Consider the following 24,438-nt stretch of genomic DNA (forward strand, 5'->3'; position numbering starts at 1 on the left):
AAACCTATAAAGGATTGCCTGTGATTGAACAGTAAGTTCCTAATTGCACATAAAAAAGGGATCTGACTGGAAGCGCATTCTTATCATTTATAGAGCCAGTATAAATCATTATTGTGCAGATGGAAGTACAACACTGACGTAAAAATGATTTCTAGAACAGTTATTAGGATGAATATATGATTGTGGAAAAAAAGTTTTAAAGCAAAAAAAATAATTAAATAACAGACTATGTTCACCAGAAGTGCCATAGGTGTAATCTATGCAATTGTGATTCTCTCCTTTGTGTGGAAGATAATTCATACCTTTAAAAGTAGTTCCACTACTGTAATCGCATTTATCTCCATGAGAAAACAAACATTTTAGCTAGTGCTTTCTTAATGGTACTGCAAAGTGAAGCAGCATTGGGTTGCAGCGTTACACCAGTTATACAGATATAATGCAATACAGAAATTGTTATTTGTACCATTTGTCAAACTTAATATAACCAATTCCGAGACACTGACTTTATCTCTGATCTCTGGCTATTCAATATTAATGCTATACATGCATGTGCTGCACGCATTGAATCCTCGTTACAAGATAGGAGTTACATAAAAAATAAAATAAAGCTACACAAATTAAGTTAAGTTTAGAATTTTAAAACATGCAAGTAGCCTAGATGTGTAGCGAGAAGTCTGATTTCCCAGCAGAAAACCCAAGTCTTACTATATAAAAAAAAACATCATTATTGAATTATTTCTGTGGAAAAAAATAAATATAAAAATGGAAACATGTTTGGTATGCCTTGTATGGAAAATAAGCACAGCGTTTCATAAAGTGAATCCAATTTATGAATTGGATTTATGTATAAGAATAAAGCTACAGTGTAATGCTCAGCAATACGATTACTGCAGTTTCTGACTAAATAATATATTTAGAAACCCAGTCAAACACTTCCATTTTAAAAATGAAAAATGTTTTATAGTAATATAAGAGGTATGTGTATAAAAGGAAAGAGTGATAATTTTGACCACAGTGACGACAGCTAGGGCTGTGAGTTTATGCACATTTCTTTAGGTTTTAGACAGTTTTGTTCCTTAGTCTATTTGCTACACACCGATGGGTGTATTAGATAACTAACAGAAGCCGTCCCATAAACTTACACAGTTCAAAATCATGCATATAACGTTGACTTAAATAAATTAAGTGCATATGACGCTGCAATTCACCTTGTAAAAAAAATATATATAAATATGAAAATTCATCTTTTATGTCATGAACATTAGTACAAATGTCCTTTGTTTGACCATTTAATTCAATATAATAATGATAATAGTGGTTCTTCTTTCCAGTAAAGCATTCAGTATCTATATTTTGTATCTGCAGTCAGTATAACTGAGTTTGACTCCTGATTGCAGGCAATGTTCTCTTCTTTTTCTTTCTTAATTCAACTTAATTTCCTGAAATGAAAGTGTATTTAGTGTTGTGGTCCATTTACTGTTTGGACATGATCTATTGTACTACTTTGGAAGTTTACAATAATAAAATCCAGTGAAATTATATATATATATATATATAATTATTTGAAATTCTATTATATACTGTTATTGTTGACATTAATACAACTGTTCATTTCTTTACAATGACCTCAAAGAATAAACGATCAGTTCTAGATCCAAATGATCATTTATCATAATATCGGGATATCGTCATTTTCTGTTCAGCTTGCATCGTGAAAAATCTTGTATCGCTTCAACCACACATTAGCCAAAACTACTGTTTGACTTTTTTTCTTTTAAAATGATTATAAATATTTACTGTTCACAATGCAGGTTTAATTGAACATTAAAACTACCAACCAACAGATTAATGTTAAATTTGGATTTTAACAATATGATTAATAAAAAGTGTTCAGCAATAGCCATGATAAAAGGGAACACTGTACTCTTTAAAACATTGACATAATAAAAGATCAACTCGGTACCAGCAACCAGCAGCTTTTGTTCTATGTTCAAGTAACACCTGCCCAAAACAGGCCCTAACAAGTATAAATTAATAATGGTTCCTTTTTACACATTGCTTTCAGACCAAAGCACCAGGGAAGCGGTCTGTGCTCAGGCAGCCGAGTTGACAGCATCGGCACTGTCCTCCCCACTGGGGGAGTGGCAGCTGAGGTCCGCCACCCCTGACTCCTGGTCACTGTTGGTGGCAAGCTCAGGGTCGGAGCTCTTCAGGGTGTCCCTGGTCAGGATGAGCACAGAGCTCTCATCCAGCTGCGAGGGGCTGCGGGAGGGGAAGGTGCCTGCAGTGCCGGTGTAGTCTTGAGGTGTGTTGGCTATGCTGTTGTCAGAAGTGGACACACCCAGGCGCTTGTTTATGTTTCTTGGTTTGGCCTTAGTGTTGTTTTTTACTTGCAATTTTTCCAGCTTGGCTATTTTCTAAATGAAAAAGAAATAAAAAAACACAAGAAAAAAAGATACAATTACCAAACAATTAAACTGATAGTTTCTTTATTCTACTGCAACAATTTTCTTTATTTTACTACCAAAAAAAACACTCCAGCATGTGCTCCCAAAATCTCATTTAGGAGTGCAGAGAAAGTTTGTCTACATTACAGTGCTTACAATATAATTCAAATCGACCACTAGTGAAGATCATTAAAATCTAACTTCCACAATTTATATATATTTTTTGCACATCTATAGCTTTGTTTCCAATATTTCAGTTTCATAAGATAATCTGAGTGGATTTCATTTCCCAGAGCACACCAGTGAAAAAGATTAAGTAAAACCTTGGAAGTCTGTATTTGTTTATGGCAATCAGATAGAGACTTCTTTATCGTTTAGACTGAATTCCCGTTAATGTAGATGTTTGATGATATGAATCCCAGCTTTGTTCGCATTTTTGACGTCCCAGAGCCCCCAAAATTATAATATTCTGGACATCACAATCCAAGTGGTTTACTTAGTAAAATGTATACGTGCACTCATTATATAAACATGTCGCATATGTGTGTTAAATATTTTTTTTCTTCTTTATTTTTCTTTTTTTTTATTATTTAGTCGTTGCCAATTATTTTTAGTATTTTCTCCCAATTTAGAATGGCCAATTATTTTTTAAGCTCAGCTCACCGCTACCACCCCTGCGCTGACTCGGGAGAGCGAAGACGAACACACACTGTCCTCCGAAGTGTGTGCCGTCAGCCGACCACTTTTTTTCACACTGTGGACTCCCAATGCAGCCACCCAAGAGCTACAGCGTCGGAGGACAACGCAGCTCTCGGGCAGCTTACTGGGAGGCCCGCAAGGGCCCGTCCAGACTACAGGGGTCGCTGGTGCACGGTGAGCCGCACACACCCTGGCCGACCTAACCCTCCCTCCCCCCGGGCGACCCTCGGCCAATTGTGCGGCGCCCCCTGGGAGCTCCCGTCCATGGTCGGCTGTGGAATAGCCTGGACTCGAACTTGCGACGTCCAGACTATAGAGCGCATCCTGCACTCCCTTTACTGGATGCGCCACTCGGGAGCCCCTAAATACGTTTTTTCAATGTTGTAAAACCTAAGGATGTGCTGGTGTAAGACGGCAGCAGATCCTGTGGCTGGGATGCAAATAGCTAAATGGAGAGGATCTCTAACTCCAACCTCCTCATGGATCTCCAGATCCTCCTCCAACTGCTGCGTCTCCTCCTTCACAGCCATTAGGAAATCAATCACAGACTGTCTGGGGTGCAGTCCTTTCTCAAAGCGGTTATACATCCCCCTCCAAAACCTGCATGATACACACACCATTTAAAAAAATAGTATTAGATGAAGTACAGTTTTAGTTTATTTTTTTTGTATATAAACACAGATCTATTCAATTTATAAAAACAGCGACAGACAGATAGAAATATATATACACAATAAAGAACTGTTAGAATGTTATTTTATTTAAATTAGCTAATGGCAGTATTTAGGTTAATTAAACAGGCTCTTTTTTCACAGCTAAACATCCAACACACAGCAGCAACAAATCATTTTGGCCTATAAACGCAGGAAATTAAGCCCTTTTATAGAAACACTAGCAGTCCAACACCCTGGAATCCAAATGCCAAGATTAGGGAATTGGCCTTTAGAAATCTTTGCTTTAAATACATCCAACTGTACCTTTAAGAGCAAAATTAAACACAAATATAACGGCTCTGCAATAAGAATTTAAGTCTCAATAGTTAAAAGACAGAACACAAACATGAGACATTTCTGCTGATTTTTGCTTTTTCTGAGTGTCGTTTTTTAGAATCGCGTAAATCCAGAGAAAAATGGCATGCTTTTTTTTTAATTTATTTTTTATGTTATTATTTATATTATATATATATATATATATATATATATATATATATATATATATATATATATATTTATATTATATATATATATATATATATATATATATATATATATATATATATATATATATATATATATACATATATATATATATATATATATATATATATATATATATATATATATTAAATCGGCCATGTTTCCATTTATATGGTGTACCCATTTGTTACGCCATGGTTGATTGGCTGCTGAAAAATTATTCAGCCTATCACAAGGCTGCTTTGTGCATGCTTTCTCTTTTCTCCTGCAATTTCATGATTTGACAATGCTGAGGCTGTTTGTACTCAATATAAAGGAGATTGACAAAGGTGTTAAGAACCGGTGGAACTGGAAGTGGCTAAACACAGATGGGTTTTTTGTGGGAACGCATGTTTGTTAGCTGCACGGTGCGGGTATGGCGTACCGCCTTCTTTGTGAGACGGAGTTAAAGTATGGCAGTCGAGGAAAACAGGCTAAAGACAATCACAAAACACCGAAACATAAAACCAAAGGAGGCAGAAAAGCTGAAAATCAATGCAACCATTTACAAACTGCCAGGTAAGTTATACTTGTATTTCATTTTATCTGCTTAATTATTAATATTAAATTATATATGTGCCGGTAACCTATTTTTTTTTTATATCGGACGAGACAGTCTTTACAAAGATGTATTTAAATTACTGAGTGTCCAGTTTTTATGCCTATTTTCATAAACATGTTACAGTATTTACTTAACTATTTGTTTATGCAATTGTGCTGCATTTATTCTATTATTAACCACTCTGAAGTGGCTCAGAATGCACCGTTTTAAATTTAAAAACACAATATATTTCTAGCGTCAAAAGGGAGAACCCTCCCCTCTGCCATTTTGCACTTTTTTGAAAGTTGCCCACTTTAATGCCAGAGAACATCAAGTAAAATATCTTTATAAAGAAATACAGATAGTAATACACACTTGAAACAGTAGGGGGCACTATCAGGCCACAGGACTCCTTTGGTCTGACTGTGGTCTGGTCCACACAATGGATTCATGTAATCTGTGTGGTTCTTCCACATGTGGGCCCACAGGGAATGCGTCCTCTCGCGGTTTCTGTGAAAGACAAAAACAAATACAAACTGTATAGGATCTTCTCCACAGTGATTAACATCTCCCATAACTACACAAAATGGAAAAAAAAATGCATAAAAGTAGGTTACAAAATCTTGGATACTGTGTTTATTCAATCATTTGTTTGGCTCTAAATATTCTGTTTAGTGTTTGAGTTTTGGTACACATGGCTGGGATTATCTTAAGCAGCAACCTCTCACCTCTGTTCACGCCTCTCCTTCTGGCTGTTGCATATGAAGTTCCCGTACTGGCAGGAGTAAATGTGATTGTGCACATGAACCAAGAACCTCTCATTGTACTCAAAGGCACAAGGGAATTGCTCCATTAGATGCCAAACACACTCTATGAACTGGTCGATTACTGGAGAGACCTCTTTTGGGTCTCCATCCAAATGACTATACCTAAAAAGAATGAATTCTGTTAGTTTTGATAGACTTCAAATACACCGATAAATCCAAATTGACCTTCAGATTAAGTGACAAAAAATGGTCTAACATGTTTAACTAACAACTAGAAACTGAACAAACACAAAAGCATCCTATGCACAGTATGTGCCACAGTGTAAGGGGGTGGCTCCTATGATATAATAGTAAACATGAAAGGGTTTGTACAGCCAACTCATCCATGGGTCACCAAACACCACTGGAGGTGAGCGGTTTAAAAAACCTGCCACACATAGCACAGTGGCAAAAACAGAATAGGGTTTTTCTACAAGTAAACTAGAGGAATTAAGAACAACAGCCAATTATATTAGCTAACAACAAAAGCAGAAAGGATACAAAAATGGCTGTGGCGGTAATTTGATTCAGAATCAATTTTCCTGTGGAGTCTGCTAGCAGAGCAGATGGCTTATTTCACTACATTGAAATAAGCATCCAAGGACAGTCCAGTTATATATATATATATATATATATATATATATATATATATATATATATATATATATAAATCAAGGAAAGAAATGTATTACCTGTGGTTGAATTTGTGACCAAATGATACCCAGTCTTTCTCAATAAGGACCTATACAAGAGAATATAAATGTTAATGTATATTTTAATATACACTATTTCACAAAAAAGGGAACATTTTGGGAAAAAAAACTACCTTACTTGTATTTGAACAAACTTACCATAAATCCCTTCAGAGTTCTGTAGTAGGGGTCCAGCAGGAGACTTGCTACTGAGCACACCTGGGCTGTCCTGTCCCAGCCATCAGAACAGTGCACAAGAACACTGACAGCCTCCTCTGCCACTGCCTACAGACAGGCACAGAGCACAACATTAAAATGTGTCTGCTCCTGCATTTCTGGAACAAGCTGGGTGCATTTCCTGTTATCCTACTGTATAGTTTTAGATTAGAACATTTGTCTTTCTAGTATGATAATAAAAAGTTTACTTGCTGCTAAGCAGCTTCGTATTTACTCTAACCAAAAGTAATATAGTGTCGCCTTTCTTATTACTTTTGACATTTTAAATAGGAGTTAGCCACGTAACGAGTTGAAAGCTTTGGTGTAATACGTAAAGTGTTAATAAATAAAATACAAAAAGTTGCGGATGGTTTCGGATATTTCCCAGAATGCAACAGATAACAGGTCCGCTTCTGGAAGAGTGAAAGGGAATCTGATCCTATTTGCTTTGACGTACCTTTGCAATAAAAATGCCAGCATCCAGGATTGCTTTGATATGCTTCAGCCAGCCTGAATTCTCAAGACCCCACAGAAAATCACCCATGGAAAGAGACTTCAGCTCACAAACTGGTGACAAAAGTAAGAATTAACAGCCCATTCCATAAATTAAACACAGTATTTCCTGGAAAATCACCATGCATATAATTTGGCAACATTTACGTTGTAGCTTATTTTTTTATAGTATCAAGCTTTCATTATTTTTTTTCTATTTTTCTAAAATATATTCTGTCATTCGCTATTTTAACCTGTGTTAGTGAGGCTGGTAAATATTGTTCTTGGCAAAAACAGCTATCACAAATTATACAGATCGTGCATAACAGGATATCAATCAAGCAAGAAATTCAATATCACAAAAATGTTGGGTATAAAATATTGCTCGCATGTAAGCAAGTTGCTGTATAAAGTTGTACCATGTCAGGACATATACATTGGTACAATACAGAAAACTGTTCTGCACCTTCTGCAAACATTGTAGCTAATGGAAAAAGGAAGCCCCATAGCATGCCACATCACCTATAGCTTCTCACATGATTTCACAGTCTTATGCTTATAAATATTTACTTTAGGTATCCTGGAAGTTACACAGAGGGTATAGCCAGGGTTTACGCTTGACTGAAATAAAGCTATTAAATGGATTTCGACTTATTTAAGACAGCTAAATGCCTTACTTTATTTGTCTGTGTTAAAGCACATACAAGGCTAAACTTCCACTGCCCATTTAAAAGTAATTTGCTATATAAATGTTTTGCTACAACACTGAAATAATTATTTGCAAGCTACTTTCCGAAAGCAAAGTCCATGTGCTAAAACAGGGAGAGTTTGTTTTAGCTACAGACCACCGTGCAGATTTTTTCTTCTGTGGTCATAATTATTTAGAGAGTCAGTAACAACCTTGGAACATACATTCTTATACTATATGTGCTTTGTCCCTAAAATTAGGGCCTTGATATGAATGTTATTTATTAGAGATGTGCTGACATACCTGATTTATTTTGGCAAGTGCACTGATAATGGCATTTGCTATTTCGTGGGTAGTACAAAAATGAAGTGGTATGTTAAGTGGCCAGCATGTACTGGCTTAAAGAATGAACTTGACTAACACATTTTGTACCATATACTATTGTACAGTGGCTCTCAAAAGTATTCACCCCCCTTGGACTTCTCCACATTTTATTGTGTTACAACATGGAATCAAAATGGATTTAATTAGGAGTTTATGCCACTGATCAACACAAAAAAAGTCCATAATGTCAAAGTGAAAATAAAATCTACAAATTGTTCTAAATTAATTACAAATACAAAACAGAAAATAATTGATTGCATAAGTATCATCCCCTTGAGTCAATATTTGGTAGAGGCACCTTTGGCAGCAATACAGCCATTAGTCTTTTTGGATAAGTCTCTACCAGCTTTGCACATCTGGACACTGCCATTTATGCCCATTCTTCTTTGCAAAATTGCTCAAGCTCCATCAAGTTGGATGGGGACCTTTGGTGAACAGCAATTTTCAACTCTTTCCACATATTCTCAATTGGATTGAGGTCCAGGCTTTGGCTGGGCCACTCCAGGACATTGACCTTTTTGTTTTTAAGCCACTCCAGTGTGGCATTGGCTGTATGTTTGGGGTCATTGTCCTGCTGGAAGATGAATCTTCTCCCAAGTCCCAGGTCTCTTGCAGACTTCAGCAGGTTTTCCTCCAGGATTTCTCTGTACTTTGCTGCATCCATTTTGCCCTCTATCTTCACAAGCTTTCCAGGCCCTGACGCAGAGAAGCATCCCCATAGCATGATGCTGCCACCACCACGCTTCATGGTAGGGATGGTGTTCTCAGGATGATGTGCGGTGTTAGGCTTGTGCCAAACATAGCGATTAGCGTTGAGGCCAAAAAGCTCTATTTGGGTCTCATCAGACCATAGAATATTCTTCCACTTGGTCTCAGAGTCTCCCACATGCCTTCTGGCAAACTCTAGCCGAGATTTTTTCAACATGGCAGAGGTCACAGAGATGAACTCTCATTGGTCTGCTTAAGATTTGTGTTCCACTCCCTAGCTGTTGCTTTGAAATCAAAGGGTTGCTAAAAGGAAACAAAGCTTAAAAAATGCAACATTACGTTATTCTCATGCCCCCTCTTACTATAAATGCATTTCAACTTACAAACCAACTGTAGGTGGTTCCAAAAATAGCACAGAGATGAAAAGCACATGGATTTACAGACAACGTTATTTTCTCTTTAACTGAAGCCTATTTTACAGTCAGCTTACAGAATGCTTGTCTTGAATAACAATGTAAAATACTTCAGTAGTGGTTTCCCTGACTTTACCCATTCAAGGGATAATCCTTACTACTTAAAGTGTGTGATTATTGTTTTGCTAAACACCAGCTACTGACAAAATCACCAATTACACAAATTTTATATTGTTTTAAAATCCTTATATTGGTAATAAGTGTATTACAAACTACGGCAAATCCAAATACTGTGCACATGGTTCAAAACTTACTTGTACAATTTACTGATATGCTGGCTGAAAAGTACTATATGCTTTGTAATGAAGAAATACAAAAGGATAAGAAGCAACAGTGGTAGTACTATGGTCACAATGAGCAGCTTTAAAGACAGTGACTACAAAACCATCTTCTTCCATATTGTCAATCACTGAACTGGTCAAATCAAGTTCATCATCTTCTCTATCCAATGCTTATACTTTGTTTTAGACTGCTATGCACTAAATCAATGCCAAATAACCCCAAAACTGTACATTTCATGACTACCTCAATGCTGAAAGAACATGTTATGCATCCTGAGAACAAAACATACTTAATGTAAAGGAGTTACAAGAGATTACCTTCCAGCATCTTCTGCAAGCTATTCCTCATCACATGGATGTTTTCTATACCGATGAACTGAAACTTGATGTTGGAGTAGTTGTCTTCATTTTCATAGCCCTTCCCTGCAGCTCTGTTTGCCATTGCATTGAGCTGAAAATGACAACAAAAGACAGGTGCTTATAAAAAAAAAAAAGTGTTATCTTAAAAATAAAAGGTTAGACGCTAAAGTATTAAACAAAATAGAAAGTGCAGTACTGTAGATAATTCCAGTTATTTTGTGAGGATTACTACCAAGTGAATTGGCGCCAGAATATGGTACCAAGTGTTATGTGGAGTGGGCTGTAAATAAACATGCAATGGCTGTTAATAAAATGTTTGTGTCAACAAAACAAAGCATCCCTGTTATATCAGATACAAAATAAATAAATGTAAATCGATACCTAATCCTAAAATTCTTGGTCCAGGAGTATTTTCAGCTGTTGTTTTATGTATCGATTTAACCAGGAAAGTAGTGTTAGGACTAAAGCTTTGTGTTTAATCTGCTGGTAAGCACAAACATTTTGAATACACTGCTAAAGGAAGCATGTCTTTCTTCCACTCACCTTTGGTCTGGTGTCCACCACATACATGAACTGACTACCTGGGTTTGCCTTCGTGATAGCTTTCAGCATCTGCTCATCTTCCAGACAGCGAGCACTGAAGCCTGACAAAGGCTGGCTGCTTCGGCAAATTGAGGCCTGCTTTACAACAACAAAAATAATGTTACCATTGCCCAGACTCTGGATCACACATCAGACACAGGATGTTGCCAATCATACATTCAATTACAGAGCTTGACTCATATTATTACATTATGGTGAATAGGCTGAACTGCATTATCCATATGCATTACCCATATGTCAAGGAGTACTGCACACCGAGTATTGCACACTTCTGAGATGATGATCTCTCAAACGCTCAATGCTTCCAGACTGAGTGTGAGACTTATGCATACTGTACCACCAAACTGTATTCTTTTTTATTAGTATAGTGTTTATACATATCGCTCTTAGGCAACATAATGAATTAATATCAATTATATTCTGGAATACATGTCTGGTGTAAACTACAAAGAAATACAACCATGAAAAGCCCAATTTACCACCAATTCTTGTGGTTACAGAAAAACTCTATATACAGTAATTCCTTTACAGCAGTTTGACCATGTGACCCAATTTGGAAAAACAGCTTGCACAAACTCCCACACAGTCTTAAGACCCATTCCACTGGACATACTTGGAGATATTTTAACTAAAGTCAATTGAAATGTTTAGTGTATAAAAGTAATACTATTTTATTTCATAGACCAAGTGAATACACCCCCCCCCCCCCCAAAAAAAAAAATGGTATGCATACAGTAAAAATTGGTACACATTTAAATGCCTTGAAAATAAAATAATTTTAATCCAAAAGGAAATGTGAATTACGATCGGAATCTAAGGGAATCTAAGCCAGAATGTCTGTCCCTAATTTCCCTGGCCCCAAAATACAAACATATCTTGGGCTTCTGCATATGATCACAGCTGCATGTTGCCCTATTTTTGTACATTATGAACCTTTTATCCAAAAACAAATATTATTGTAATATATATGAGTGATTAGCTTGTTTAGCCATCGTAAATCTACCCCCCCCCCCCCCCCACACACACATCTAGCCGGAAGCAATCCAAGTGATTATTACTGTAATGTAACATCTGCACCTGGCTGAACCACTCTGGTTTTTAATGAACAATCTGGTACTACTCACGGAGTACCCAGTTCATCAACAGCATCACACAGCAAGTAAACCATCTACTGACTTACGTGATTATCATGATTGTAGTAGGACAGGGTAGGGAAGCGTCCTCTGCTTCTGAATTTGGAACTCCCCATTATGACTGGTGAAGTTGCTGATGTTGGTACATAAAGTGCAGTTGGGTAAGTATCACAAACCTGTACAAGCAGACAAAACAGTCCAGTGAAAATATCACTGTGAAAAATATTTTATTATTGTGACAACACGAAAACGGGAACACTGCTTTTGAGAAGTTTATGGTTCAGTGGAGGCAGTGTCTCCTCAATTTCAAAGTGAAAAAAAAATAAAATAAATATATATATATATATATATATATATATATATATATATATATATATATATATATATATATAAATCTATATAGAGAGAGAATCTCATGACAGAAAAAAGGCAAGCATGTCATTCTGAAATGCCTCGCTTAAATAGTGCCTAACTTGCTTGAAATGTTGTGTAGTGATTTTTATATAGCTTGTATATGTTATATATTTTTTGTTGCGACTTTGTTACGTGGAACGTAACAGAGAACCAAAACAGTGTGTCTTTTTCCCCTTCATTTACAATGCCATTTCTACATTTGTTTTATTTGAAATGTTTAAAGTTACATTTCAGTTTTTGTTTGGTTTCGTTCAGCTACAATAAGGCACAAGTAAACCTCATGTTATTACTTTATGAAAACATGTCTATGAAGTCACGCTAGCCTTTAAAAATGTGCATTTGTAAAAAGCATACCATCTCAAAATCTGCGTTTTCAACCATAACATCTGCATATTGCATCAACATAGTTATATTATTTCCAATGTAACTATTTCAGATTAATAAAGTTAACATGCAAAACAGAACACAGTATACATAATGGTGGGAGAAATAGACATAGACAAGCTTACCATGAAACGATTTCTTTTGAAAATCCCCCATTCACAATGTAAAGATCAGTGTTGTAGAACGTGTACCAATGTCTCTGCGGGTAGCTGTCAACATCATATCTATTTACAGTTTTGCTGTTTAAAAGTTCTTTAAAATGACTCGTGCTCTTTCCAAATCAAAGTCTTAATAATTCTCAGGAGCATCCCTTGAAATTGTCATGTTTTAGATGACAAGATACAGGTATCGTAAGTGCAATTGCTGCAAGTTTTGCGAAAGCAGGAAAGATGTCGGAATAGTTCTCAATAAAAACCCTGCAGGCCTCATCCATGGTCTTAAAACCATGATTTTTGAGCATGTGTTTTACTTGTCCAAATTCTTGGTCAACAGGTAAGATGCTCTGATAGAGATTACTGAGTCACCCTACCAGGGACGTGCGCAGGGCTACATGAGATACTGAGGCCTCCACTGTTTTCGTTTACTATTTATTTCAAGGACTAATAAAAAAAAACATTTAACTTGAACTGCTATTTGGCATCCTTTGTTTTACAGTTAATTCACTGAGGTAAAGTTACTTTTTAAAAACTAATGAATATCCAAACAAATATTTAAATTATGAGCAAATATCCGAACATGTAAATCCCATGTTCATCCCAGCACTAATTTAAATTTAGCAAATTAAGTCGCTAGGATGTGCTTGATTTTTGGTCTGCCTTTCTCCTGCTTTACAACTTTGTTTGGAAAATATTTTATGCAAAATATGTTAGTGGCTAGGTCTTGAAATCTAAATGTTGTATTTTATACAACATATTTTTCAACATGTGCTGGCAGTGTGTAACAGTTACGTTTATTACAATAAACTATGATGAGCTACTGTTTTCTTTTCTCTGTTGGCTAATGGAGAAAATCTGTTTAACAGCTGAACTGGGGTAAAACCTGTTTAGAATGCACTTGTAGATCTCTTGATCAACCCCTACTACTATGCACTATACGCTTAGTTACGGTATACGCTTAGTTACGGTATCCAGTCGCCATAACCTTGGACAAATAAATGCCATATTGACACAGTTTCACAATGTTACAGTATACTTTTTTTTTTTTTTTTGTAGTTAGCTGTGGAAAATTGTGAAAAGGTGTGCCGGGGGGACTAACAACAGCGACACAAGGTACCCAGAACATTTGGAAGGGCGAATATATTTAATTCCTTTCCCAAAGCCAAAGACGAACTTCGAAAAATGTGTACTTTGGACAAGCTTTGTGGGAGACCGCATGATCAGCTGCACATAAAACACATCAGTAAAGACAGCTACGTCTGCTCCAAGATACAACGCCCAAAATGGATAATGTGCCATGAACCTTTTAAAAGCTATTCAAACTGCCAAGACTTTATTGTTTTCCTAAATCCTGGAGTGTTGTTTGAATGCTATATGTCTGGATATCACTGTTCTCCACTTTAAAATAAAGACATATATCTCAAACTGTCTGGAAACGACTGTGGTAATAATAACACCATTTAAAAAAATAATAATTCACACACAGTTTAAACCAAACTGTCAAAAGGGAGTTCAACACACCTACAGAATAATTAATTAATAATAACAGTATTACATTGAAAGTCTTTAAACAGAGTGTATACAATCTATGTTAATAAATTTGACCCTTTCCCAGGGTGCTACATAAACATTAATGTGATTTCTACAGTAAGTAGTCGTACTTTAGTTTAATAGAAATTAAAGGTAGTTAGCCATGCATTGCAGTGTGGCAGACTGCAAGCACCAGCCCAAAAGGGAAGCTGCACCAGATTTCCTGTAGTAGCTCATGCTAATCTCCTAAGGAAGAGGTTTGTGCTAATCTGTATTAATCTGTATTAATAAAATGAATAAGAAATATCCCAAACCATTTGTGTATATAAATGTAATTTGTAGTGATTTTCCATTTCAACATTACTCTTTTCCATTTGATAGTAATTTACATGTTTTTTCCATTTCATATACTTGTTACTTGATATTTATGTACTGGACTTTTACTTTCAAACTACGTTGTTCAAGTAAATTCTAATACATGATTTATTATTTGTAATTATTTTATTCAAGCAACAGTTAACAGAATTTTAAAAATATTAAAAAACGAAAGAAAAAGGAATACAACTTACTGTAGAAATCGCATTAATGTTTACAGAAAATACAACAGAAACAAACTTCTGAAAACTGTAAAATCAACAGTGTTCAAAATCGCAAGCGCATTTTTTAATAAGTTTTATTTATTTATTTATCTATTTATTTATTTATTTATTTATTTATTAATTCACGTGTGCGTTCTCGGACTCTGTAGTTAATGAGAAACGGCGCCATGGGAAATTATGTATACTTAGAATCTATCTTGGAAGACTACAAATAAATGTAAGGAGTGGTTGGTTCCATTAATATTTTTAGAAACTTAAAATGTGTCTTTTGTATAAAATGCAAAAGAAAAAATGGAATATATGAAAAAATAGAAAACAAAACACAGCTCGTGGCTTACCTTTTCTGTTTTCAAATGTACTACTAATTAATACTGCTTCTTATCTAATGTCTTTAATTTAGAAATTGCTTCACATTTTTCTCTTCTGGCTCCCTTGGTATTATGGTACCTATATAATGTGACATTGTTTGTTTTTGTGCCTGAAATATAATTTCTCTGTTTCACTGGTTTCTGGTTCTCTCTTTCTTCAACCACTTTTTTCTGTGTAATAAATTATTGCAAAGCCAAACAGTTTGCTTAAATACGTGGACTTTACTTACTTTGAAAATTATGTGTGCTAAGACAAGTTTTAAAATTCTAACATAAATAAATTATTTTGTAATTACTTTTCATAGACACATAAGTAACTAACTTTTACTTGCTCTTTAAATCTGGACACCTAAAATCATAAAAAAGTTCTACACTTATTTTGAATTTTAAGGCACATACTTAAGCCCTTTGATAGTTGCTTCTTGTAAAAAAAATATATATATATATTATATATTATATATATATATATACACACACACTGTGGCAGTTGTATGTGTGACATGCTATACAAATGTATTGTGGTTTGTTGTTTTTTTTCTGCCATGTACTGTCCAGTGCTTTGTGATACTTTTGTATAAAAAGTGCTATATAAATGCAATAAATATATAATTGGCTACATTTTCACACATATTACGGTGTCTGTGGTCTGCTAAAGCCACTTAGCTGTTAGCAAACAACAGGATTCTGTCATGTGTGTGAAAATACAGCCAATGTGTCATTACCAATGAGATTAAACAAAAAACTAACAATCAATTCAATATCCGGTAAGACACTTTTGGAAAACACCCGGGTGTCGCGACACATAGTTTGGAAAAATACATACATAATTTATTTTCCTTACACAAGCATACAACGGATTGAAGGCAATACTGACCCCATAGTCCCGGTTTACATGGGTGACGTGCCAGAGTTGATTTGGAACTCCCATTCGGTTATATTCAGCCTTGAGGTCAATACAATTCCAGGCCTGTTCTCTGTCCTCCTTATCCATATTGGGCTTGAAGGAGAAGCAATACAACTCCTCATATTTCTCTGAAAGGAGACAAGTACCGGAAATCATTTTTATTTTGAAGACACCTTTAATTTTAATTATGTTCCAAAATTATAGTATGTAATAATGTTTTAATTCCTGTTATATGGTGTGGAAGGGTGTGGGAAATCACTGACACAGGAGACAGAAAATTGGGTTTCTAAACAACACTCGGGTGCACGATTTATTTACTGCCACAAGGTGGCACTGTGATACCGTTGTTACCAACGATGGTAACGGTTTTTCACCGCTCACCTATGGCGCACACGCAGGTGCATTAAATAACAGACAAAACAGAAGGCACAAAGAAAAACAAAAATAAACACTATTAATAAAAATCTACATAATAAAGGTCCTGCACTTTGCAGCCGATACCCCAACTGTCGCTACCCGCACGGCCCCGGTCCCCAGCCACTCAGAGAGAGGGAAAGCCCACACACCCTCTTCCCCACCTCTCTGTGTCACTGCCATGACTGACAGGAGGATTCAACGGGACTGCCGCTCTCTTCCTGCAGCATCGTGCATACGTCAGACAGCCAGTCCAGGTCTCCCGTTACATATGGTTTAACACATGTATACAGTATCTAAGGTTAGAAATATAGCTAATCATTTTTATTTATTTATTTTCTAGGTCCCAGATGTTATTCAGGAAAGGAGCTACATTTTCACTTTGGTCTTTCTTTTTCTAGTGCTGCTGTATATCACAATAAGTTTGTCAGAAATCCTGTTTGGTGATTGAAGACCAGCTTGTGTGAGCAATTTAATCATACTCCCACGTAAAAAGGGGTGAAAAGTAAATTACATACCTCTAGTTTTATTGACTCTCATGACACTGCACTTGTTTCATTAAAAATGACTTGGGTCCAGGTGGCTCACCCGGTAAAAGCATAGCCGCGTGGTGTGCAGGGTGAGTCGAACAGCGCAGGTTCGCGTCCTGGCTGTGCCGAGTCACCGGTCTTCGATGAGGATTCTGAAAGGAGGGTCGCATTGGCTCTGGCACTCCCGTGGGTTAGGGAGACAAAACCGAGAACCCTGCTGGCCAGACGCCCTGTGAGCTCAAAGCGGACACCTGGACTGCTGGCCTTTGTCCTCCATAGGCCGGTAGCTTGCTGACATCCGCTCGAGTTCCTGGGTGTAAAAGGGGAAGCTGGCTCAGTCGTGGCAGTCATGTTGAAGTTTTTCACTTTTAAAATTTGAATTACTCTCTATGTGTGAAAGATATGTGGTTGTCCCCTCTACCTAGAACCACCAGAGCAGTCATTCTGACTGCCTTTTACAATACATGTTTTTATTTTGAATATAACATACAATATTCTATTTTATTTTTACATACAAGCCTGTTGTTATCTCTACTGGACCTGGCAGCCATCAATTCTTTCATTTTATACAAGGAATGCACCAGGGAAAATATCAGTAGGAGAGATTTCATCTTGAAGCTAGCCACAGCGCTTCAGCAGAAACATTTCGATGAGAAAACTCAAGCTGGATTCTGCGTTGCACCGAGTGACACACACGCAAGGGAATTAAAAACTACTTTCATTTTTACAGTTTTGTACGTACATATACCTGTTTACACACTAGTTTCTTTTGAAATGTTTATTTTATTATAGTTTTTCATTTTTTTAAGTAGTGCTTTATATGTGGTAAGTTAGAAAATAAACCCTTTTATGTTTAATTGTTCATTTAAATATGGCGTTTCGGCTGTGCACATGTTTGATATGATGTGCCTGAATAAAACTTTTCAGTTGTATCTGATAATTTGTCTTTCATTTTAATACTGATTTTGTTTAAAATGTAGCCGTCATAATGACTGCCGGTGGCGGTTTTAGGTATGAGTATAACCGCGGCGGTTCTAGTGTTAATGCAGGGTTCGAAATTAGCACCCACTCACCCACCAAATGCGGGTTAATTTGGTCTGTGGCAGGTAAATTTCTCATACTTACACGCCAAAGTGGCAGATCGTTTTTTTTTTTTTTTGCTTGGCTTGGCTTGGCTTGAGTTTAAATGATTTCACACCCTCTAGCGTTAATCTTATATACAAATACTTTACACTTTGCAATCAAGCGATCTGTAGTAAATATTGTCTGTATACACATCATGTGGAAACATTTTGAAGGTACCAAAAAGCCCTCAAAGAATACAGACGGACGACCTATTACAGGTGCACAATGGAAATCAGTACTTTATAAACAAAGTACGTCAAAAATATAAAAGTGGAGAATTGATGACAACGAACAAATTCGGGAATGGCTTGTTTTCAACAATACCAACCAGAACATGTACTGCTCGGAATGCTGGTTGCAAATAACGTTTAGGACTGCCCATGCAATTCGAAAGAATGGGAGCCTTTCTCAGATTTTGAAATATGGAATTATGTGTGTTGGAAAGAGGGATTCGTTATTTACATCCTATTGTCATTGTATTCTAATCAGTGAAGTTTTCATTTTAATACAGCGACTGCTAGTTTAAACACATTTTATTACAAAGTGCCTCAGTCCACTCGTTCTGTTATTATTATTTTATGTCCTACAAACTCCGAAAAGGGGGTTCAAATTATTGATCGTAAACTATAATGCAACCAGCTTAGAAAAATTTACTGTGACTTGAATCAAATTTATCTTGAACTGACACTTGTTTGAAAGCTTGAAAAAAAAACAATTTATGGTTAGCAGATCCTCAGTCAGAGAGTGTAACAATATATTATTATTAGTTTATTTAGCAGACACCTTTATCCAAGGCGACTTACAGAGTCTAGGGTGTGTGAACTATGCATCAGCTGCAGAGTCACTTACAATTACGTCTCACCCGAAAGACGGAGCACAAGGAGGTTAAGTGACTTGCTCAGGGTCACACAGTGAGTCAGTGGCCGAGGTGGGATTAATACCGGGGACCTCCTGGTTACAAGCCCTTTTCTTTAACCACTGGACCACACAGCCTCCTTTGATTTTTGAATGAATTTGGAATGAATTTGATTCTCTCTATAGGGCTAAATCTAGGAAATACAGGAATGAACCAAGCAAGATATTGGTGATATAGAAAGAAGGCAGCTACAAGAGAAAATAAAAGGTGCAAAGTTTTACAGACAGTGCTGTCATAGAAGAAGTGCTAGTATATGTTGATAGTTTTTGCAGTTTCATTTGTTCCCTTATATAATATATTAAACACTATCAACAAAGTGTAATGAAAAGAAAAACTACAGGTACGTTATTTAAACAGTTGTAGCAACACGTGAGGACGTGTGAAACATTATATCTTTCGGAACCCCTGCTACTTACTATTTAAGGTTGACTATTTGAGGCAATTTTTTTTTTTTTGTTTACCTGGACGTGACAGGCGCATTAATGAGATGTAAACGTCATGGCAGTCCCTTTCCTGCAGGATGATAAACTCAATAACCTGGTAGTTCTTGCAGCGAATGAGAAGAGGGCACCCTGTTGCTGAAGTTAATCGCTTTTCTACAGCACATATCTGGCTGTGAAGAATCTGAAAGCAGAAAAGCACGTCAATTACATGGGCTTCTACTTACTAAGAAATCAACCGCATTAGAAAAATGTCTAGCTTTCTTTCCAGTGTAGTTTTTTATTCTGACCTCAAAAAAAAAAAAAAAAAAGGCAAATGTTTCTCAAAGTTACAGTTTTGGTAGACATACTGGTCTCTTATTTGTAAATGTGCCAATTTTTTTTTTATTATTATTTTCTCCCCAATTTGGAAATGGCCAATTACACTATGTAACACAATTTTTGTTCCTGGGTAGTAAGTGTTATTTCCTAATTGCTTATGCCTCAAAAGTATAGAAAATGGCTATTATTCCCCACAAACTTTGCTTTTGTGACCAGGACAGTGATATTTTGAAATTTACCTATTTCCAATGAGAAAACGGGTGAATTTGTGTCTTTTCGTTCACATAAATTCAGAAAAAAACAACATATGAATCCAAATTAACATGTATTTATACTAAAGTAATACAAAAATGACTACAAAAGATTTAGAAGTGAGTAGTTTTTCGAGATTTACGATTATACTGTAAATCACTTTCACGAATCAGCCCCCAAATGTAGTCTCCCATCATGTTCTCGTTATACTGTCCTTGGTAGCGGCGTTCAAAGTCCAGTATATCCTGGTGGAAGCGCTCGCCTTGCTCCTCCGAGTACGCTCCCATGTTCTCCTTGAATTTATCAAGATGAGCATCAAGGATATGGACTTTGAGGGACATCCTACAGCCCATTGTGCCGTAGTTCTTCACCAGAGTCTCAACCAGCTCCACATAGTTTTCGGCCTTGTGATTGCCCAGGAAGCCCCGAACCACTGCGACAAAGCTGTTCCAAGCCGCTTTCTCCTTACTAGTGAGCTTCTTGGGGAATTCATTGCACTCCAGGATCTTCTTTATCTGTGGTCCTACAAAGACACCGGCTTTTTGACCTTTGCCTCAGACAGCTTAGGGAAGAAGTCTTGAAGGTACTTGAAGGCTGCCGACTCCTTATCTAGAGCTCTGACAAATTGTTTCATAAGGCCCAATTTGATGTGCAGTGGTGGCATCAGCACCTTCCGGGGGTCCACCAGTGGCTCCCACTTGACATTGTTCCTCCCCACAGAGAACTCAGTCCGCTGTGGCCAGTCCCGCCTGTGGCAGTGCGTCTTGGTGTCCCTGCTGTCCCAAAGGCAAAGATAGCAGGGAAACTTGGTAAAACCGCCTTGGAGACCCATCAGGAATGCCACCATTTTGAAGTCTCCTATGACCTTGATGCCATCTCAGAAAAATGCAGATATGTATCCACTTAGGCAGCTGGAACTAAACTGAACTGGTGGGCTTAAGGCCCCTGTATTTATACTACTATTTATATTACTGGAAAGTTCTAGAAAGTTCTAGAAGTTACTCCAAGTTTACTCAGCACTGAATCTATCTGGAATGTTCTGGAAAATAGGTAAATTTCAAAATATCACTGTCCTGGTCACAAAAGCAAAGTTTGTGGGGAATAATAGCCATTTTCTATACTTTTGAGGCATAAGCAATTAGGAAATAACACTTACTACCCAGGAACCAAAAAAATAATAATAATTGTTACACGGTGTTATTTTAAGGCTCAGCTCACCGCTACCACCCCTGTGCTGATTCGGGAGGGCGAAGACGAACACACGCTGTCCTCCGAAGCGTGTGCCGTCAGATGACCGCTTTTTTCACACTGCGGACTCACCCTGCAGCCACCAAAGAGCTACAGCGTCGGAGGACAACGCAGCTCTCGGGTAGCTTACAGGCAAGCCCGCAGGCGCCCAGCCAGACTACAGGGGTCACTGGTGCGCGGTGAGCCGAAAACACCCTGGCCGACCTAACCCTCCCTCCCCCCGGGCGGCGCTCGGCCAATTGAGCGCCGCCCCCTGGAAGCTCCCGGTCTCGGTCGGCAAAGGAATAGCCTGGACTCGAACTCGCGACGTCCAGACTATAGGGCACATCCTGCACTCCAAGTGGAGCGCCTTTACTGGATGCGCCACTCGGGAGCCCGATTCAAAGCATTTTTAAATATGAAAGGGTATCAAAATAAATTAAACACCTGCACTCCTGATGATTAATCTCATCACAGTAGGAGAACGCATATCAGAATGAAAAATAGAACACTATTTTGACAATCTAACTTTTTTTATTCTTTAAAAGAACCACATGTTTCGGTTGTAAGACCTTCGTCAGAGCACAACTTGTAGAAGCTGTAGACACATCTTAATAAAGGACACGCGTGTGTCACAAGTTAACAATCACTCAACACAGTTAATTGGCACTTAACCTCCCAATTATCACAGTATAACCAAATTACATTTTTTAAGAGGATATACAAGTGTTACAAATCAATCGATGAGCTTAATAGATTAATAAGTACATCATTTCCAAAAGGCAAATAGTAAAATAAACATATAATTGACAAAGTGTTATCCAAGCCATGCACCTGTTGCTAACTGATCAGCAATAATAAAGGAATAACTTAATGTTAAATTGCCAGGAAAATACCTATTTAGTAAATATAAGTATAAATACTCATTTGTAAAAATTCAAAAATGTTACCACACTTACCAAAGCTATACAGTGCATTACAAGGTAACAGTTCATCCAATTTAATGTAATATGCCTGTATTTAATGTATTTGCATTTTGTTTTACTGTTTGTATTTAATGTACTATTCCCTGTATTTCACTGTATTTAATGTATTATTCATTGTTCCTCACTATCTCGTAAAGTGCTTTGTGATGGTGGTCCACTATGAAAGGCGCTATATAAAATAAATATTGATTGATTGATTGAATTAGTAACACTTCAAAAATAATTGTTACATTCCTCTTGTTAAATCTATAATTTGTTGATTCGTAAAAGCCTTCTATATGAGACAATAAGAATATGAAAGGCTAACACTGCTGAGATCTCTGTGATGTTTCCATATGCCTGCTTTACTGAAAGGTCCACTTTACACACATGCAAATCACTTGAGATACACATAAAAGGCTACTACTAACTATGAAACAAATTATTGCATACATGTAAACTCGAAAAATACTATTCACATTAGAATTCCAAACACTGCAATAGCTGCATTCAATAAAATGCAATATTTGGCTGTAGACGCAGTTTGAATATATTGAGCTGTGTGGTGGTGTTAATCTATACCTGGGTTCAAATGTAGCTTTATGACATGAGTTTGGTGGTTATTATCACAACCTGCATGAAATTAGCTCTGTTACCTACCCAGGTTTCTTTGCGAGTTTCAGGCGCATTTTCCACAAAGATGACATGCGTGGCATTCAGGTACAAAGTTCCAACTGGTGCTTTCCTGGAGGACACCCTGTCCAGAAGACGAACATTCTCAACCTGGCAGAAACAATAAACAAATAACTTTAACAGGCTTGGTGATGTACTGGGTTCTGACAGAATCCACATCAGTGCACAAGTTTTCAAAATACAGAGGTGTTTAGAATCCTAAATACTCTTTTTAATTGAACTGCTCCTGTAAGCAAGTTATTTTAAGTTTTATAATACTGTTTTTGTTATTGTTTTGGAGGGGGCAACATTTTTAGTCCCTTTACAATGTGTCCTCGTCTTTAATGTTAACAAAATGTTGAACGTCCACATCACAAATCAATCAGTACACCTCCTCCTACGTGCATATTAGTACGGGTTTCGTATTTGCTGTTGTTGAACTATATTAAAATAGTGTGACTGTTGTTCTCGTGAGATGTAAATGTGCAGGAATTTAAGACAAAACGCAATTAAAAACCCACCCACCTTAATAAATAATCAATGTTAGCATCGTAAACATCCAAGTTAAATCGTGCTGTACACAACAATGTATTTGTAATGTACTACAAAACATGTTAAACATTTTCTAGAATTAAACACAATTATCGTACCAAATCAACAAATGTATTTATTTATTTGTTAAAAACGGCATAGTACAGTCAAAACACACCATGAATACCTATTTAAAATTATTCTAAAAAAACAAAAACTCATGAATTAACAAAATTAGTTAATTAAAAAAATATCCAATCAAGCAAACATTCTGTCACAAAAAAACGTCAGTGCCACTCGTCATCACCACTGCACAAATCCATTCACCGTACCTTTGGCGTTCTGATGTACTCCATCACTAGTGTTTTGTAAACCTGTTATTCCTATTGGTGTACATCATCAGATATATGATGCATTCATGTGAAAAATGCTGCTCTTAAAGAAAACGTTAAAACGTACAGCCCATCATCTATGTTTTTGCCTGTACCCATCAATGAATAAAATGTACCCCAGGTGCTTCTACAGTGGTTCCCTTCCTGCGGTCTGAGATTCACCCATCAGCCTCTGCGACGAGAAGGCAGTACCAACGGGGTCCTAAATTCTGTTAAGTCACATACTGTGTATTTGGAGTGAATGAAACAAGGCTTTCAACAGTTTTCAACAAATTTCAACAGTTGTACCATGGTAATGCATGATATTTCATGATGCAGGATGGTAATGCCATGGTACAAGGATGTAGTAGCTTTGGGTTAGGTACTATGGTATTACACTACTGGGGAAGATATAAGTGCCATGTACATCCTGTAATGCAACAGTACACCCTGAAGGTGCCATGATATTACTACTGGACAATACTGTATAGAAGTACCATAGGACAGCATTGCTTAAGAGTAGTTGAGTACATAGGTAGAATGGTAAAGCTTGCATTTTTAT

The 24,438-nt window shown here is 36.9% G+C and overlaps 1 protein-coding gene across 2 annotated transcripts; it reads right to left on the reverse strand.

Annotated features, from left to right (window-relative positions):
• Window positions 1-1,536: 1,536 nt before the first annotated feature.
• Window positions 1,537-24,047, reverse strand: LOC117408930 (myotubularin-related protein 7-like). Of its 2 annotated transcripts, none has more exons than XM_058997782.1 (14): window positions 23,838-24,047; window positions 22,963-23,085; window positions 19,559-19,721; window positions 16,083-16,240; window positions 11,806-11,934; window positions 10,566-10,700; window positions 9,981-10,113; window positions 7,094-7,203; window positions 6,580-6,705; window positions 6,421-6,470; window positions 5,651-5,851; window positions 5,298-5,432; window positions 3,620-3,746; window positions 1,537-2,417 (listed from the first exon to the last, which is right to left on the reverse strand). In XM_058997782.1, the coding sequence occupies exons 1-14, from the start codon at window positions 23,859-23,861 to the stop codon at window positions 2,094-2,096; spliced, it is 1,938 nt and encodes a 645-aa protein (XP_058853765.1). In that variant the 5' UTR covers window positions 23,862-24,047; the 3' UTR covers window positions 1,537-2,093. The 2 variants fall into 2 exon arrangements, with proteins under 2 accessions (XP_058853765.1, XP_058853763.1); XM_058997780.1 differs by having other exon boundaries at window positions 10,566-10,703.
• Between the last annotated feature and the right edge of the window lie 391 nt (window positions 24,048-24,438).

The sequence above is a fragment of the Acipenser ruthenus genome, chromosome 2, assembly GCF_902713425.1.
Source record: "Acipenser ruthenus chromosome 2, fAciRut3.2 maternal haplotype, whole genome shotgun sequence".
NCBI lineage: Eukaryota > Metazoa > Chordata > Actinopteri > Acipenseriformes > Acipenseridae > Acipenser > Acipenser ruthenus.

Excerpts from the sequence above, each read along its gene's own strand:
- LOC117408930 (XM_058997780.1), bottom strand. The coding sequence starts at position 23,861 with ATGGAGTACATCAGAACGCCAAAG. Across the intron at positions 23,086-23,837 it reads AGTACATCAGAACGCCAAAG|GTTGAGAATGTTCGTCTTCT; the intron begins GTACGGTGAATG and ends TGTTTCTGCCAG. Across the intron at positions 2,418-3,619 it reads ATCTGGAGATCCATGAGGAG|AAAATAGCCAAGCTGGAAAA; the intron begins GTTGGAGTTAGA and ends TTTTTCATTTAG.